Source organism: Macaca mulatta, chromosome 14 (genome assembly GCF_049350105.2).
Source record: "Macaca mulatta isolate MMU2019108-1 chromosome 14, T2T-MMU8v2.0, whole genome shotgun sequence".
NCBI classification, from domain to species: domain Eukaryota; kingdom Metazoa; phylum Chordata; class Mammalia; order Primates; family Cercopithecidae; genus Macaca; species Macaca mulatta.
Window position 1 is genome coordinate 114,901 of NC_133419.1, and position 18,767 is coordinate 133,667.

At 46.8% G+C, this 18,767-nt stretch overlaps 1 protein-coding gene and 1 pseudogene across 2 annotated transcripts; one reads left to right on the forward strand and one right to left on the reverse strand.

Moving 5' to 3' along the window:
• Positions 1 to 19: 19 nt before the first annotated feature.
• On the forward strand, positions 20 to 17,589 carry PSMD13 (proteasome 26S subunit, non-ATPase 13). The gene is made up of 13 exons (XM_015113202.3): positions 20 to 188; positions 2,022 to 2,100; positions 7,368 to 7,402; positions 7,488 to 7,543; positions 7,758 to 7,801; positions 7,996 to 8,082; positions 10,489 to 10,660; positions 12,528 to 12,607; positions 13,252 to 13,377; positions 15,451 to 15,513; positions 16,176 to 16,256; positions 16,430 to 16,546; positions 17,113 to 17,589. The coding sequence occupies exons 1-13, from the start codon at positions 94 to 96 to the stop codon at positions 17,206 to 17,208; spliced, it is 1,131 nt and encodes a 376-aa protein (XP_014968688.1). The 5' UTR covers positions 20 to 93; the 3' UTR covers positions 17,209 to 17,589.
• LOC106993149 (uncharacterized) lies at positions 5,770 to 7,361 on the reverse strand (annotated as a pseudogene). Its single transcript, XR_013403346.1, has one exon. The product of XR_013403346.1 is annotated as an uncharacterized LOC106993149 (transcript).
• Positions 17,590 to 18,767: the final 1,178 nt, after the last annotated feature.

Below are 18,767 nucleotides of genomic sequence, written 5' to 3' on the forward strand. Positions count from 1 at the left end.
CGCGGCGCCGGAAGTGAGTGAGCATTTCCGGCAGACATCCCCGCGGGGCTGACATCCCGGTTGTTCTTCTGTGCCGGGGGTCTTCCTGCTGTCATGAAGGACGTACCGGGCTTCCTACAGCAGAGCCAGAGCTCCGGGCCCGGACAGCCCGCTGTGTGGCACCGTCTGGAGGAACTCTACACGAAGAAGTAAGCTCCGAGCAGACAGACGGGCCCTGGGCCCCGGCGATAGAGGGAGACGGAGGGGGCGGGCGGGCGGAGAGGCGGGCCCTTGATGGGCTGAGGGCGCCCAGACCCAAGTTGCGGGGAAACGGGGACGTGTAGCGACTGGCTGTGCCGGCAGGGTTTGCTGAGGAACCCCGAGTGGCAGGGTCGAGGAATAAGAAGGATGACAGACCACGAGGGCCAAGAGCTGTAGCCAGGATGTTTGGGTCTGAGATTCAGTGCTTCCCTAACGAGGGACTGTGACTGAGGCTTCTGAACTCGTCTACCTCGGGTCTTACTAAGACGGTTCAGGGGAAGCCTTTGCTTTTAGCTCTGTATTCCAGCGAAACAAGCAAACACACTTTCAGAACCAGATTGCCACCCACTTTGAGAAACAGATCTTTGTGATTCGCGCTTAGCCTTGGCATGGTGTAACTGTATCCACAGTTATCTTTCTCATGGTCTGGAGTTGATAAACCAGAGGCTAGTGCAGCTTTGCTCTCTTCCCTATTCATTCTGCAACTGGTTGCACCCCGTCCCATTGTCTTTACCTTCCATTGTATTTCTCGCTGGGCTGTGTGCCCCTAGAAAGATCTTAAAGTTTAAGTTTGTTTAGAAACAGGATGAATTGCAGAGCCATTAAATTGTTGCTAAGCACTAATCTCCTTTTAAAATGATAGGATAAATTGCTGGCATTGGGCTGGAGCTATTCCATAGAAAATACATCTCCTGTAGTAACCTCCCTGTTAACCCTAGCATTTAATATAATACCTTTCACATAGATGTTCCATACATGTTTTGATGATGTTTAGCATTCAGCAGCCTTCTGCTATTAGCAGTTTTTGAGAGCAAATTAATGTTTGGCAAATAATGGTTTGTGTTGGATAGCACTTGGTAATTTTCAAAGCATTTCATATGTGTTATTAAATATTAGCCTTTAGGTTTTGGATGAAGCGCTATTTAATCCTTTATTCATCCTTTTCACAGAGGAGGAAACTGAAGCTCGTTTTAATTGTCTTCCCTGAGATACTAGCTAATAGGTAGAAGAGCCAGAATCTCAAGGTAGATATGTATGATTCCAAAGTTCTCGTTTCCAGTCAAACCTCACAGTAACCCTCTGAGGTAATCTAGAATAATGTTCTCCATTTCATACCTGGGAAAACTGAGTCTTAGAGAGAAGTTAAGTGATCTTAAAGTGACATAGCCATTCAACAGCAGAGCCAGGAAAAGAACTCAGGTTTATCGCATCTGCTTTAGCATTCTTTCTACTACACAGTAGAGACTGGTTAGTATGGATTTAGCATCTCTTACCAGAAATGCATTGGGGCGGCGGGGCACGGTGGCTCATGCCTGTAATCTCAGCTACTCGGGAGGCTGAGGCAGGAGAATCACTTGAACCTGGGAGGCAGAGGTTGCAGTGAGCCAAGATGGTGCCACCGCACTACAGCCTGGGCAACAGAGTGAGACTCTGTCTCAAAAAAAAAAAAAAAAAAAAGGAAAGAAAGAAGAAGAAAGAAATGCATTGGGGCAAAAGTTTTTTGGATTTAGTATTTTTTCGGATTTTGAAATATTTTCGATATGTGCTTACCCATTCAGTATCCATGAATCAAAAATCTGAAATCTGAGATGCTCCAATGGTCGTTTCCTTTGAGCCTTACGTTGGTGCTCAGAAAGTTTTGGATTTTGGAGCATTTTGAATTTTGGAGTTTTGGATTAGAGATACCCAACCTATATTTGTGACTTGATAGGATCATCAAGGCTGAAGGTGTCTGTGACTGGATATTAGGTTAGAGGTCTTAAGGGCTGTATGTTTTTCAGGTTGTGGCATCAGCTGACACTTCAGGTGCTTGATTTTGTGCAGGATCCGTGCTTTGCCCAAGGAGATGGTCTCATTAAGGTAAATAATTTGCGATACCAGGTCAGATTATATGAATGTGCTCAAGGACTTTTTAAAATAAGATGGGTTTTTTGCTAATAATAATAATAATAAGCTACAATTCTTCAGAAGTCCCTTTATGTCAGGTACTGGTCTGAGTGCTTTACACGTCCTTCCTAACGACGCTGCTCAGTAGATACTACTTTCATCTCACTTTTTTGATGTAGAAGCAAACGTAAGACTTTAAGTAACTTACTATAGGTCACTGCTAATAAGTGGCAGAAGAGGATTCAAACACTAACATTCTGGTTTTTTCTAAAATTCTGGCATAAAGTACTATCTTAAAACATGCCTGAGTATCTTAGTTTATAGGCTTCTTTTTAGTACTCTATTTTTAGAAAACTGTTATTAGATACAAAGTTCAAACCCAGTTAGAGGGTGGAATAAGGTGTGAGGAAGATTACTATCTGTGGGAATCTTAGATAACTTCCATCACTCCCCTTCTTTAAGCCACACTGACTGCTTGCCCAGACACTTCTGTCCTGGGTAGTGTGGAAGATAAAGCACCTTTTGTACTTCGGTTGAGGGTAGGTGGGTTGGAGGGAGAGTTCTGAATAGTGTCATGCTGCCTCTGTAATAGAGGACTTCTAGAATTTTTTCAACAGTTTAAAAAAACGCAGTTTCTTTCCTAGCCTTCCCCAGATCCCCTGACACATCCCCACAAATTTGCTCACTGATAGCCTCCTCTTTGAAGTTTTTCCTGACATCTTACTCTCATTCTGAATGAATCAGAGATTCACACCAGCATTGTAACTGATAGCTTATAATTACAGCTTGAGTCATTTCTCCGGAATACATTACTTTTATATGCTCACAACAGAGCTTACCACCTTACTACCCCACCACCTGGGCTTGTAAGATTTTCTTGTGGTTTATAGCCATCAATTTGACATTTTACTATTTAGAGGAACTTAAAATCATCTGTAAGCCTGGAGATTTTGCTGAACATTCAGTCTTCTGGATTATGTGGGAAAATGATAAATGAGACCTGCCTTTTTTTTTTTTTTCTTTTTGAGACGGAGTTTCGCTCCTGTTGCCCGGGCTGGAGTGCAATGGTGCGATCTTGGCTCACTGCAACTTCCACCTCCCGAGTTCAAGCGATTCTTCTGCCTCAGCCTCCCAAGTAGCTGGGATTACAGGTGCCCACCACCACAGCTGGCTAATTTTTGTATTTCTTAGTAGAGATGGGGTTTCACCAGTGTTGGCCAGGCTGGTCTCAAACTCCCGACCTCAGGTGATCTGCCTGCCTCGGCCTCCCAAACTGCTGGGATTGTAGGCAGGAGCCACCGTGCCTGGCCTGAGACCTGTCTTAATACTTGTTCCCTGAGGTTCTAAATCATCAGGATAGATGATTCCTAATTGTTTATCTCTATCCTTTGGCTTCTTATCTTTAAATCACTTTTCTACACGTGGCAAAATATGGCCGCAACCTCACGGTAAGGTGATGTTAAAGTTGGCAGATCTGAGTTTACTTTTCCCATGGACAGAATAAACCTTTAAAAATTGTTGGGATCCAGTCGGCATAAGTGTAAATGGATAGTATTTGTGAATTTCTAGTATTTGTGAATTTCTAGTATTTGTGAATTTGTAGTCACCAGAAGTAATTTTGACTTTCTGGACTTAGTGGGCTTCTTTTTTAAGGTACTTTTTTAGATCAATAGATGTCAGGAAAGTTCAAACATTTCCCTCTAATAAGGAAAATATCTTTGAAATAGTCTCTTGTAGCAAAAATGCCATTTTAAAAATTTTTATTTATTTATTTATTTATTTTTTTATTTTTATTTATTTTTTTTTTTTTTGAGACGGAGTCTCGCTGTGTCGCCCAGGCTGGAGTGCAGTGGCCGGATCTCAGCTCACTGCAAGCTCTGCCTCCCGGGTTTTTACGCCATTCTCCTGCCTCAGCCTCCCGAGTAGCCGGGACTACAGGCGCCCGCCACCTCGCCCGGCTAGTTTTTTGTATTTTTTAGTAGAGACGGGGTTTCACCGTGTTAGCCAGGATGGTCTCGAACTCCTGACCTCGTGATCCGCCCGTCTCGGCCTCCCAAAGTGCTGGGATTACAGGCTTGAGCCACCGCGCCCGGCCAAAAATTTTATTTATTATTATTTTTTGAGACAGAGTTTCGTTCTTGTTGCCCAGGCTGGAGTGCAGTGGCACAGTCTTGGCTCACTACATCCTCCGCCTCCCTGGTTCAAGCGATTCTCCTGCCTCAGCCTCCAGAGTAGCTGGGATTACAGGCTCCCGCCACCACGCCTGGCTAATTTTTGTATTTTTAGTAGAGACAAGGTTTCACCATGTTGGCCAGACTGGTCTCAAACGCCTAACCTCAGGTGATCCACCCACCTCAGCCTCCCAAAGTGCTGGGATTACAGGTGTGAACCACCACCTGGCCACCATTTTATTTATTTTGGGGGGCAAGGGGACGGAGTCTCGCCCTGTCACCCAGGCTGGAGTGCAATGGTAGAACTCAGCTCACTGCAACCTCCGTCTCCCCAGTTCCAGCCATTCTCATGCTTCAGCTTCCCAAGTAGCTGGGATTACAAGCATGTGCCACCACACCTGGCTAATTTTTGTAGTTTTAGTAGAGATGGTGTTTCACCATGTTGGCCAGGCTGGTCTTGAACTCCTGTCCTCAAGTGATCCACCTGCCTTGGCCTCCCAAAGTGCCGCATTACCGATGTGAGCCACAGCCTCGGGACACAAATGCCATTTTATTTAGTTGGCTGTTTCTTGTGTGCCTGATTCAAACATGTAATTGCTACAGGGGTGTGTTCATCCTTCTACCTTCGTATCCCAGAGGAACTACAGGCTCTCCTAATCCAGAGTTAAGGTCATTTGGAGGGTCCCTCTCCCACTGTGCCCACACTAGGCACTCTTTTGGCCCAGTTACCCAGGCCATAAGCTCAGGGGTTATTGTCAGCTCTCCTTCTCTGTGACCAGCCCACATCTGAGTGAGTCTGCTTCAAGTTACCCCTAAATCTCTCAGAGTATTCATCCATCCTCATTACTGTTGCTCCTTCACGCTCCTGTCTTGGCCACTACTAGCCTCTGACTGTTCTCTGTCTCTTTCACCTGCTGTCCTCTCTGCTCCAGGCATGTTTCTAAAATAGAAATGATCATGTGGGTCCTCTGGTTCAGCCTTGCACTCTGGACAGAGACCAATCTTCAGTGCTTCCTAGTCTGTGTCCCTCAGAACTACTCCTGAAACATAATGTATTTTTGTCTTCAGTGCTTTTGTACATGTTTGTTACTGTCTGGAATGTTCTTCTCTCAGCTTCTTCCTCTCCCACACCACGTGGCCACCTCTCTAACTGTGCTCATTTTCCCGAAACTCAGTATTGCCACTTCTGCAGTAACCGTCTTTGAAGCTTCTCCCTTTGGCTGATGCACTTCTGTGCTTTTTCTTTCTTTCTTTTTGTACTTAAACTCACTGTATTGTCATTTATTTGTTTAAAGACTGTCTTCAGTAGACCAGGAGCTCCTTGAAGACTCATCATTTGTCTTACACGTTCTGTGCTGTACTACCTAACATGGAGTCTGAGGAAGTGCTCAAGTGTGCTGAGTGGCTAAGAAATTTCAAAATGGCGCACAATTAGCTTTAACCTTCTAAAATCTGAAGGAACTCCATTCCGTTTGATTAGCGAGCATTTCTTTTTTGTTTCAAATTTTATTTCATTAATAGGTGAACAAAATGTGTATTTCAAATCTAATTGAAATTTATCTGAAATATGTTTACGCAGAAGATAGATATAAGATTTCAAGTAACTTATTGTATAGGCCATTGTCCGTTTTAAAATATTTTCTTCCAAAAAAAATGCATTGAAAGTCAAAAAACTTATTTTATACTCCATAAAAGTGAGGTGCAAACTTCTGATATAAGGTTATTTCACTGTCAGCTCTGATAAAGATGGGAGGCACAAGGGTTCACAGTTCAGGTAAATAATGCAAACGAAACGCTTCTGTTTTCCTTTGATACAAATTAGAAGCCTCCATTCAGGTCTCTTAATGGAGGCTACTACGTACTTTAGGTCTCTTAATGGAGGCTTTTGCATACCAAGTAGTACCACATACTTGGTGCTGATACTACATTATGTCTTTTTCTTTTTCTTTTTTTTTTTTTTTTGAGATGGAGTTTCGCTCTTGTTGCCCAGGGTGGAATGCAATGGTGCGATCTCAGCTCACAGCAACCTCCGCCTCCCAGGTTCAAGCGATTCTCCTGCCTCAGCCTCCCAAAGGCACATGCCACCACACCCAGCTAATTTTTGTATTTTTAGTAGAGACGGTGTTTCACCATTTTGGCCAGGATGGTTTCAATCTCTTGACCTCGTAATCCGCCCGCCTTGGCCTCCCAAAGTGCTGGGATTACAGGCGTGGGCCACTGTGCCCCGCTTGTTACGTCTTTTTCTTTCCTTTCTCTTTTTTTCTTCCCTCTCCTTGTTGAAGACTTTGGTCACTGCCTCCTGTTTTTCCTGTTTTTTTGTGTCCTTGTTTTTAGTTGAGGTATCGTTTATGCTGCACACAACGTTAATGACTTCATGTGATGGGAAATGTACAAGACAGAGGCTGCCATCTCCCGTCTGAGCTGGGCCCAGACTCTGCCTTTGTGTTAGACATCACAATTCCATTCTCTAGAGTACATTCTCTTTTTCTCAAGAAATGCATTAAGTCCAACTGCTGAACATAGGTCTTGAACCTCTAGCTGTAGGATTTTCAACAGACTTACTTATGGGGTTTCACCTTCCTTGCACAATGGTCTTCTTATTACTTCAACAAACAGGATAGATACAAATAAACCTGTCCTGGTCGGCTGGAGACCACACAGCGGCACAAGCCGTCTTCACAAGCATCCAAATACCAACAGCCCAGAAGCCACAGGGAGAAAACTGGGGGAGCATTTCAATCTGATGTCTATTTAACTTACAATACCTGGAAGAAAGAATATAGGAATTTGTCTGGAGGTTCTTATCGGTCCGTACCCTAATTCCCAAAGCTAGAAGAAACCTAATGTTCCTTAATAATCTGTTGATCATACGTGAATGTAAATAAGCCCTAATATGGTCTCCTGTCATTCTGCAAACGTGCATTGCTTACTGTGTAATGGGCATTGTGGTTTGCACACTCCCAACTTGATAGCATTGATGCAGCTTCTGTACCAAAAATAGTATCTGGGGTCTTCATTTTGCAGAATACAAGACATCCTGTAATTTCTCTCCGTGTTTTGGTTTCACAGCTTTATGAAAACTTTATCAGTGAATTTGAACACAGGTAAAACCCTTTCATCCCTTTTTTACTTTGCAAATGAGTACTTTGATACTCATTGGTACTCAAAGACTGGTGGTTTTCATTTCAGGGTGAATCCTTTGTCCCTGGTAGAAATCATTCTTCATGTAGTTAGACAGATGACTGGTAAGTCTTACTTTGTTTTATAAAGGAGTAGATCCAAGTGGTAGTTAAAATTATCTTGAAATATAAGTTAACTGAACTTTTGTGCTTTCTGTATCCAATATTGTATTTTTATTCTACTTTATGGTCAAAACCTAAAGATTATCCTACCTAAAGATGTCTTGGTTAGTAGAAACCAGTCTGTTGATGGTCCTTCTGACTGTTCTTTCTTTTCCAGATCCTAATGTGGCTCTTACTTTCCTGGAAAAGACTCGTGAGAAGGTAAATGTGAGATGTGAGCAATACCTTTTAGGGTATGGATGACTTACAGTTTGTGTCCATGCTCACCATCCAGACCTTGAGAGACCACATGGTCTCTAGTCATCAAGGTTGCGTTAATGTGCAAGTAGCTGGCTTCTTTTGTTAGTCAGCTGCCCACGTTCTGAGGTTTCTTGTTTTTGTTTTTGATGTCTTAGGTGAAAAGTAGTGATGAGGCAGTGATCCTGTGTAAAACAGCAATTGGAGCTCTAAAATTAAACATCGGGGACCTACAGGTTACAAAGGTGAGCTCACCATATACAGATTTCTCTTTGGATTAAAATTATTTAAAACTGTAGGAAAAAAAAAACCTATTTTTGTTCTTTACTATTTATTTTAAAACATTTTTAAATTAGAGAAAAGTTGCAAAAATAACACAAAGAACTCCTATACCTCAACCCAAATTCCCCATTGCAAACCTTTTTTTTTTTTTTTTTTTTTTTTTTTGAGATGGAGTCTCGCTCTGTTACCCAGGCTGGAGTGCAGTGGTACGATCTCAGCTCATTGCAACCTCCGCCTCCTGGGTTCAAGCGATTCTCCTGCCTCAGCCTCCTGAGTAGCTGGGATTACAGGCGCCTGCCATCACATCCGGCTAATTTTCTTGTATTTTTAGTAGAGACAGGGTTTCACCATGTTGACCAGGCTGGTCTCGAACTCCTGACCTCAAGTGATCCCTCTGTTCTCAGCCTCCCAAGGTGCTGGGATTACAGCCGTGAACCACTGCGCCCAGCCCCCGATTGCTAACCTTTTACTACTTTTGCCTTTGTGTGTGTCTGTAGCTTTTTTCCAAAACCACTTAAGAGTAAGTTGCTGATACAATGCCTGCTGCCCTTAAACAAAAGAGCAGTCCCGTGTGACCACAGCACATCCGTCTAATAATGACTCCAACGGCCTCAGTCAGCCCAAAGCACATTGGTTCTCCCTGACCAAGGTCAGCCTACACACCACTGGCACGTCATGTGCTGTTCCTCCACCTTCCTTCTGCCTCCTAAATGTTGCTGAAGTATCCTGTGTATTTTTATGTCTTTCTTATGTTCAATTATGTTTTCGTGCAGTTTGGGAGACAGGTATGGATGTGAGTGGCAGTGAAACCGACGTGGTGGGTCCACCTTGTTTAACCAGAGCCTGTGTGTGTTTGTGTTTGTTTGCTAACCATAATGTTAAAGAAAATATTGGGGTTAGGTTAAAAGTGTTCCTGTCCTCATTGCCCTGAAAAGATACTTTTTATTGTTTATTGTTTCTCAGTCTTCACCCATGTGCATACTTAGTGCATTTTATTTTGAAGTATTTTAAGACACGCTGGAAGCTGTAAGTCACAGTCCACAATGCTGTAATAGGCGTCCATGTGCCCCAGCCAGCTCAGGAAGGAACGAAGCCACAGTCAGGGCCCCAGTACCCTTCAGACCACTCTTCTCCCGCAGCCAGGCTCCCTCTCATGCCCATGCATTTCCTTGTGCTTCATTAAATGGGGGTGTGTAACTCAAGTGTTTTAACATTGGCTCAGTCCTGGGTTCCAGAGTCCTGTGGGTATGTGTAGCCAGTGTGCGTGTACTCCTGTACGGAATTTCGCTGTGTAAGTGTTCCACAACATACATATCCTGTCTCCTGTTGAAGAGGTTTAGGGCCGGGTGTGGTGGTCACACCTGTAATCCCAGCACTCTGGGAGACTGAGGCAGGTGGATCATGAGGTCAGGAGTTCAAGACCAGCCCAGCCAAGATGGTAAAACCCCGTCTCTACTAAAAACACAAAAATTAACCAGGCGTGGTGGCGGGCGCCTGTAATCCCAGCCTCTTGGGAGGCTGAGGTTGCAGTGAGCCAAGATTGTACCACTGCACTCCAGCTTGGGCAACAGAGCAAGACTCCATCTCAGAAAAAAAAAAAAAGAGAGAGATTTAGGTTGTTTTTTTCACTATCACAAACAATACTGCTATAAGTATTTCTGTGCGTGATCCCTTGTGTACGTGGGCAGAATCTCGCCAGGATATATGCCTGGAGACTATAGATACAAACTGTATGCATCTCTGCCTTTCCCAGATATACGCTCCCTCAGCGCCGTACGAGCACTCTGGAAGCTCCATATCTTCAACACCTGATAGTTTCAGGCTCTAACCCTTGCTGATCTAATAGAAGTGAAATTATATCTTGGGGGTTTAATTTGCATTTCACAATTACTAGTGGTTTATTGGCCATTCTGTTTGTGTCTCCAGATCTGTCAATTGTCTGTTAATGTCTTTTGCCCATTTTTGTACTGTGTTGCTGTCTCCTGACTGATTTGTAAGCGTTTTTATATTTCCTTGGTCATAATTGCTGGTGGGTTATACATGTTGTAAATATTGCTTCCCAGTCTATAGCTTGTCTTTGTACTTTTTTCTGTGTTTTGGATTAAGTTTTCCATGTTAACGTAGTCACATTCATCAGTCTTTGCCTTTGTAGTTTGCGCTTTTCATCTCACAACATATTACTTTAAAAATCTTCGCCAAGCACAGTGGCTTGAACCTGTAATCCCAGCTACTGCGGAGACTGAGGTGGGAGGATCGCTTGAGGCCAGGAGTTCAAGACCACCCTAGGCAACAGAGTGAGACCCTGTCCCTAAAAAAATGAAATAAACTTTTAACTTAAAAAGAGAGATGATTTTGCTTTCCTTATGTAGGAAACAATTGAAGATGTTGAAGAAATGCTCAACAACCTTCCTGGTGTGACGTCGGTTCACAGTCGTTTCTATGATCTCTCCAGTAAATACTATCAAACAGTCGGAAACCACGCGTCCTACTACAAAGATGCTCTGCGGTTTTTGGGCTGTGTTGACATCAAGGATCTACCAGGTAACCTAGGCCGTTAAAGTGCATGTCGCACAGGAGCGTATTCTCCAGACTTAGCATCTGTGAGGCGCTTGAGGTGACAGTTCTCAGAAATTACTAAGCGGGGCTGGGCGTGGTGGCTCGCACCTGTAATCCCAGCAGTTTTGGGAGGCTGAAGCAGGTGGATCATCTGACGTCAGGAGTTCAAGACCAGCCTGGCCAACGTGATGAAACCCTGTCTCTACTGAAAATACTAGCCAGGTGTTATGGTGGGTGCCTGTAATCCTGGTTACTTGGGAGGCTGAGACAGGAGAATCTCTTGAATTCGGGAGGTGGAGGTTGCAGTGAGCCAAGATTGCACCACTGCACCCCAGCCTGGGTGACTGAGTGAGACCCCATCTCACCAAAAAAAAAAAGAAATTACTCAGATGGATTCATCCTGTTTTGAAGAAAAAATGGGAAGATTTGTATAAACTTTAGTTTCTACATTGTATTTGTCTCCAGCATTTAATTTACATGAAAATGAGGCTTTCCTCCTAGCTCCTTTACTGTTCCGTCTCCAGTTCCTTATTGTTACCTAAGTCACAGGTTTTTGTAGGAAGTCCCATGACGTAAATACCTGCTGAACCCACCCCGCCCGCCCTTCTGCTGCAGAATAAAGGATGCTTGGAGTCCCCGTAGCTGAGACCCTTGGAGTCCCTGTAGCTGAGACCCTTGGAATCCCTGTAGCTGAGACCCTTGGAATCCCTGTAGCTGAGACCCTTGGAATCCCTGTAGCTGAGACCCTTGGAATCCCTGTAGCTGAGACCCCTGGAATCCCTGTAGCTGAGACCCCTGGAATCCCTGTAGCTGAGACCCCTGGAATCCCTGTAGCTGAGACCCCTGGAATCCCTGTAGCTGAGACCCTTGGAATCCCTGTAGCTGCGACCCTTGGAATCCCTGTAGCTGAGACCCTTGGAATCCCTGTAGCTGAGACCCTTGGAATCCGTGTAGCTGCGACCCTTGGAATCCCTGTAGCTGAGACCCTTGGAATCCGTGTAGCTGAGACCCCTGGAATCCCTGTAGCTGAGACCCCTGGAATCCCTGTAGCTGAGACCCTTGGAATCCCTGTAGCTGAGACCCTTGGAATCCCTGTAGCTGAGACCCTTGGAATCCGTGGAGCTGAGACACTTGGAATCCGTGGAGCTGAGATCCCTGGAATCCGTGTAGCTGAGACCCTTGGAATCCGTGTAGCTGAGACACTTGGAATCCCTGTAGCTGAGACCCTTGGAATCCCTGTAGCTGAGACCCTTGGAATCCCTGTAGCTGAGACCCTTGGAATCCCTGTAGCTGAGACACTTGGAATCCCTGTAGCTGAGACCCTTGTTTTGAAAACTGCAATTCCAGACCCATGGGGACAAATTATTAAATCAACCCAGTACTTCAGAAGAGGTGACTAATGTCAGGGCTTTGTAATACAACAATTTCAAACAATGTTTTTTTTACTTTTTTGTTATATGAGATTTTTTTTTTTTTTTTTTTTTTTTGAGACGGAGTCTCGCTCTGTCGCCCAGGCTGGAGTGCAGTGGCCGGATCTCAGCTCACTGCAAGCTCCGCCTCCCGGGTTTACGCCATTCTCCTGCCTCAGCCTCCTCAGTAGCTGGGACTACAGGCGCCCGCCACCTCGCCCGGCTAGTTTTTTTTTTGTATTTTTTTAGTAGAGAAGGGGTTTCACCGTGTTAGCCAGGATGGTCTCGATCTCCTGACCTCGTGATCCGCCCGTCTCGGCCTCCCAAAGTGCTGGGATTACAGGCTTGAGCCACCGCGCCCGGCCTGTTATATGAGATTTTTAAAGCTAAACAAGACTGATTATTGTGACTGGATTGTAAATGGGCCTGTGTTGCTACCGTAGTGTCTGAGCAGCAGGAGAGAGCCTTCACGCTGGGGCTAGCAGGGCTTCTCGGCGAGGGAGTGTTTAACTTTGGAGAACTCGTAAGTTGACCCTGGGCTCAGCTTCCTTAACGAAAGGGAGACTGAAGTGTTGCCAGCTGACCGTTTCCATCCCCACAGCTCATGCACCCCGTGCTGACCGTCTCCATCCCCACAGCTCATGCACCCCGTGCTGACCGTCTCCATCCCCACAGCTCATGCACCCCGTGCTGACCGTCTCCATCCCCACAGCTCATGCACCCCGTGCTGACCGTCTCCATCCCCACAGCTCATGCACCCCGTGCTGACCGTCTCCATCCCCACAGCTCACGCACCTTGTGCTGACCGTCTCCATCCCCACAGCTCACGCACCTTGTGCTGACCGTCTCCATCCCCACAGCTCACGCACCCCGTGCTGACCGTCTCCATCCCCACAGCTCACGCACCCCCTGCTGACCGTCTCCATCCCCACAGCTCATGCACCCCGTGCTGACCGTCTCCATCCCCACAGCTCATGCACCCCGTGCTGACCGTCTCCATCCCCACAGCTCATGCACCCCGTGCTGACCGTCTCCATCCCCACAGCTCATGCACCCCGTGCTGACCGTCTCCATCCCCACAGCTCATGCACCCCCTGCTGACCGTCTCCATCCCATCTCCATCCCCACTGCTCATGCACCCCGTGCTGACCGTCTCCATCCCCACAGCTCATGCACCCCGTGCTGGAGTCCCTGCGGAACACTGACCGGCAGTGGCTGATTGACACCCTCTATGCCTTCAACAGTGGCAACGTAGAGAGGTTCCAGACTCTGAAGACTGCCTGGGGCCAGCAGGTATGGCTCCGACGATGCCCCAGCCCTTGTTCCCCTTTGTGTCTACTCACTCATACAACCAATGTTCATTGAGCGTCTTCTCTAGGCACACAGGAAGGAACTGGGCACAGAGGAGACCGAGATAGGCTAGTCCTTGCTCTCACAGAGCTGAGAGTTAAGTGGTTGGTTAGAGTGAGGGTGTTCTGAGAAAACAGAATCGAATGTGGGCCCTGCATCTGTGCTGGGTGGAGAGGGTCTCACAGAAGGCGTAGAAGCCATAGTGACCTAAGGTCTGTGTGGCCTTAGGAATGAATGAAGAGTGTGGGAACAGTGCACTCAGCGGAGGAAAAGGAAAATGTTAGTATCTTTGCTGAACTGAAAGACGAATGTGTGAGGCCAACATGAGTGGGTGGGAGAGAGCGTGGAATGAAGGAGGAACAAGTGCCTGGTGCAGAGACGGAGAGCGGTGGGTACAGGGGGAGAGTGATAGGTGCAGGGAGGGGAAAAGGGGTGGGTGCAGGGAGGGGAGAGCGGTGGGTGCAGGGAGGGGAAAAGGTGGGTGCAGGGAGGGGAAAAGGTGGGTGCAGGGGAGAGCAGTGGGTACAGGGATGGGGAGAGCGGTGGGTGCAGGGATGGGGAGAGCAGTGGGCGCAGGAGGAGAGGTCTGTGCAGGGAGAACAGCCAGTTCACCTCAGCCAAGGGGAGGGGGGCACTGGGTGAAGGTGCCTCTGGAAGGTGGGAGTTGGGAAAAGGTGCTTAACAAGGACTTGAGCTTTAATGGTGAAGTATGTTCTTTTTTAATGAGATTATTAGAAGTAAATATTAATAAAATGTTAACTGTGGTAGGAATTATGGTTATTTTTGTATTTTTCTGAAACTTTCAGTTTTCTCAGTTTAACATAAACTTGTAAAATTCCTGCATAGTGGAGCAGGGTGGATATAGATGAGGTTACTGTGAAGAGGCAGAAAGCACAGATGCAGCTAGACCTAACTGTGGTCTGGTTATTCATTGATGTCTCAAAAAAATGTGCCACTCAGAAAGGAAGATGGCTAGTTACAGCAATTTAAAGGGAAAAAATTTGTAGATATATGTTGGCAGCATCTGTTCAGGCAGCAAAGCCTGTCTGGACAGAGAGTGCCCTTTCTACAGAGCTTGACCTGTCCAGTGCTTGAGGAAGAAGTGTCCTCAGCGAGGCTGCCTGTGTCAGGATATGAGTTGCTATTTGAATTAAAAAAACAAGTCTCAGCCGGGCACAGTGGCTCAAGCCTGTAATCCCAGCACTTTGGGAGGCCGAGACGGGCGGATCACGAGGTCAGGAGATCGAGACCATCCTGGCTAACACCGTGAAACCCCGTCTCTACTAAAAATACAAAAAACTAGCCGGGCGAGGTGGCGGGTGCCTGTAGTCCCAGCTACTGAGGAGGCTGAGGCAGGAGAATGGCCTAAACCCGGGAGGCGGAGCTTGCAGTGAGCTGAGATCCGGCCACTGCACTCCAGCCCGGGCTTCAGAGCAAGACTCCGTCTCAAAAAAAAAAAAAAAAAAACAAGTCTCCTTGGTTTAAGTAACGTTTTGATCTGTAAGAAGAGATGATGCACGTCTTGCAGAAGATTGTATTCTAGTTCTCATGACAATGATATTTTTCATTATAAATTAATAACTTGCTCTTTTGATTCAGAACAAGTCTGTAGAAATTAAGGAAACTTTTCCTCTGAGGGACTCCCCTGGCACTGAGCAGGCAGCAGCCCCTGAGGGAAGCCTCCTGGGCTGTTGGGTGTGTCCTTCCCGACAGCACCTTGACCAGGAGAGTCTTCTCGAAATGCCGGTACCCTGTGGCCTTGCCTGATGGTGTTTGTAGCATTAATACAGATCTTACCTTGTAAATTCCTTGCCTTGACAAAGTGTCCCAGTTAGATTTCCTAAGAAGAATGAAGAAGATGTGGATGAGCTTCAGCAGTCCGCAGTGTGAGATGTTTGGATCTGCTTAGCTGCTTTTTGTTCAGTCTACTGTTAGAGAGCGAATTCCAGAGCCCCAGTTAGGTAACTGATAAGCACAAACATGGAAGACATTGTTCTGTCTTTCTGTACTTTACAGCCTGATTTAGCAGCTAACGAAGCCCAGCTTCTGAGGAAAATTCAGTTGTTGTGCCTCATGGAGGTAAGCAGACACCCGGGAGCCACTTTGTCTGTGGTTTCAGATTTTGGTCAGGTGGGGGCGCTGCACTCTCCAAGCCTGTCCTGAGCAGTTTGAGTGCTGCTGCTTCTGCTGTGCGTCACTCTCTTCACCACCTTCCTTTTCCTTTGCCACCACTTGCTTTTTTAAGTTTATATTTGGGTCTTAGCTCAGACGACACCCTCCCACCCCGCTGAGGCCTTCCCTGACCATCTGAACTGAGATGAAGTAGCTGCCCCTCTCACCATGATGCAGTTGCCTCCTCGTTGCATGTCGCTTCCTGTTGACACACACATCTGGTTTTCCCCACTAGAACCTAAGCTTCTTGAGGAAGTGGCCCTTACATTTCTGGTTTGCCGTGGTCAACTCTGTGGTTTGAGGCCAAATTGTGGCCTCAAGTACTTGTTCAGGGATTGAATAATGGCTACTGTCAAAAATTCCTATAAGGCATTTTGCTGTTATCCTTCTTATCTAAGCATTGAAAGCTTGTTCTTAACAAGATGTAAGTCTAATATTAGGGAACTTTTTAGTGTATGGGGTACTAATAAGACATCTATTTTAAGAGCCAATACTGACAAAACATTCTTATCAGTTCTCTATTTTTATTTGGAAAAATAGTTTTAAATAGTTAATAAAATTTTTTCCAGATGACTTTCACACGACCGGCCAATCACAGACAACTTACTTTTGAAGAAATTGCCAAAAGTGCTAAAATCACAGTGAATGAGGTATGGTCCCTAGGCTCAGGGTGTTAGAGCAGCAGAGCTGCCACATGGAGGAGTCAAGGCTCTTGTGTGAGCGCTGTGCTCCCTGGACAGTAAAAAACGACGGGAGAAGCCATCTGGGTCCCTGGGGGTGTGTCAGGCTATTCTGTCTTACACAAGCCTCCGTCTCTGCGCAGGTGGAGCTCCTGGTGATGAAGGCCCTTTCGGTGGGGCTGGTGAAAGGCAGCATAGACGAGGTGGACAGACGCGTCCACATGACCTGGGTGCAGCCCCGAGTGCTGGATTTGCAGCAGGTGTTGTGTTTGAAAACCATTATTCACCTCTGTGGGTTTTGGGGGGTTGTATCTATACTGTCTTAGTTTCATTTGGATGGGAGCCATTTGGGAAGAAAGCATTATCAGACGAGGTTTTGGAGAATGAATTACTGCTGTTGGGTTTTTCTAAGAGCTTAATTTAATGCAAGCCTGAGATTTGAACCCTGCATTTAAAAGCTTATTATTACAATAGTGCTAGTTGTGCTGATGGTGCTTTTTAATCTTAAGATAGGTACTCCGATCAAATACGTTCCTGGTTCTGTGATTTGAGCTCACATCCATCTTACATTTGCTGGAAATGTAATCCTGTGGATTTCCTCTATTCTTGTCTGCTTTCTTTCATGCAAGTTTTTTCTAATGTCCTTGTGATAAGAATTAACCCGGGAAGTCCTGTCACACTCCCCCAGCTCAGAGGTCCTTTTTATTAGAGCTGCCCTAGAGAGTCAGCTGGAGATGCAGAGCCGCCCCGTCAGGTGCTGTGGCGGCCACTTGGCCTGTGACTCCTGTGTGTCTTAATGCCCCTTGTGTCCGGATCTGCATTTCAGATCAAGGGAATGAAGGACCGCCTGGAGTTCTGGTGCACGGATGTGAAGAGCATGGAGATGCTGGTGGAGCACCAGGCCCATGACATCCTCACCTAGGGCCCCCTGGTCCCCTGTCGTGTCTCCTTTGACCACCTGAGAGAGGCGTTTGCAGCCGATGAAGCTGGCTGCTCAGACGGTCGACATTGAATTTGGGTAGGGGTTGGGATCCTGTCTGAAGTACAGACTGTTCTTGCTCTGAAAACAGGACTGTCCCTGTTGGGGGCCAGGCCACAGGGAGAAGACTTCTTTGTGGGTCTCTCCTGCAGTGGGTGGGGGTCTCTGGGTCTTAGGTGATAAGGGAGAGAGAGAACGCATGAGGCAGGAAGTCCCCTAAAGTCCGTGTACTCCAAGGTTGATCTCCATCCCCATCCACCTGTACGGACATCTTTTCCATTGTGGTTTGAGAATGTTCCTATAATAAACAGCTCTGCTTTGTTCTTCTCGTGGCTCTGTTTTCTTGGGCTTAGCTTCCAGGCCAAGCCTCTGCCTGGAGGTTAAAAAGCATGAGTTGGAACCTTGGGAAGACGTGGTGGGGGTAGCCTTGGCCCTTCTCCTCCCTGCACGTACAGTAGACTGGGGCAGAACCCAGCACCAAGGGCTACCGAGGAAGCTGGTCCTATCTTTATTGTTAGTCAAGAGAGACCCAGGGGTATCCACTCGCTTCTCCAGCCCTGTCAGGTACCTGCCCCGACCCAGGCATCCATCTGCATCCTTGTCACCACTCATCATTCAAATAGCCACCGGCGTCTGTGACCCAGTGTGCCCCAATGCTGACATGAGCCATCTCTGGGACTGGGCGTGTAAGGGAAACCACCTTGAGGTTCCTCGTCTGGGAGTGGAGGTGCACGTACACAGAGAATCACAAAGTGAACGTTAGGTGGAAAGACGGTTTAATGCGATCTTTCAGTCCTGTGCCTGCACTGACAGCATGGAGCTCTTGTAGCTCTCCAGGCGGGTGAGATCCAGCCTCCAGGAACCAGGAAGCTGATGAATATGAGTGAGAGCCCCATGGCCTGCTCCTGATGGAGGAAAGTACCCACGAGCCCACTAAGCTGGTAGGGGAGTCAGGCCTGGGCCAATAAGGGAGGTTGCCTGCCTGCCCTCTGTCCCTCAGGTCCCACAGTTTGGGATTTGGGAGACAGACTGCCCCGGCCCCCCTCCCCTAGCCATGTTATCGCCATCTGCCTTCAAACCTCTGTGTAGTGTGAGCAGTGAGTAACCACTGTCGTCAACACATCTGGCAGCCTCTGGCCCTCGCTGGGCAGACCAGTCTCAGACATGATGTGCACGCTCCTGGTTACCTGTGGCTGTGCATGTCAGAGTGTGTACAGAACAGCAGAAACAACCAACATTTTAAATCGCAGGCAAACAAGCACAGGGCCCTTTCTCTCAATGGCATTCCTGTTCATAGGGCTGAGAAGAGGTCAGATTCCCCGTGCTCTGCGTGTGCAAAAGGAGACCTTATCTGGAGCCCTGTGTTCTCCAGTGGCCAGGTTCTGAGGCACCAGCCAAATTTCACCCTCAGTTTCCTCCCGAATCAGCCTGGGCCCAGTCCTCCCCCATTTCCTGAAGCTGAATCAGATGCCAGGCTGGAGACCAGTTCTTTCTTTTGACTT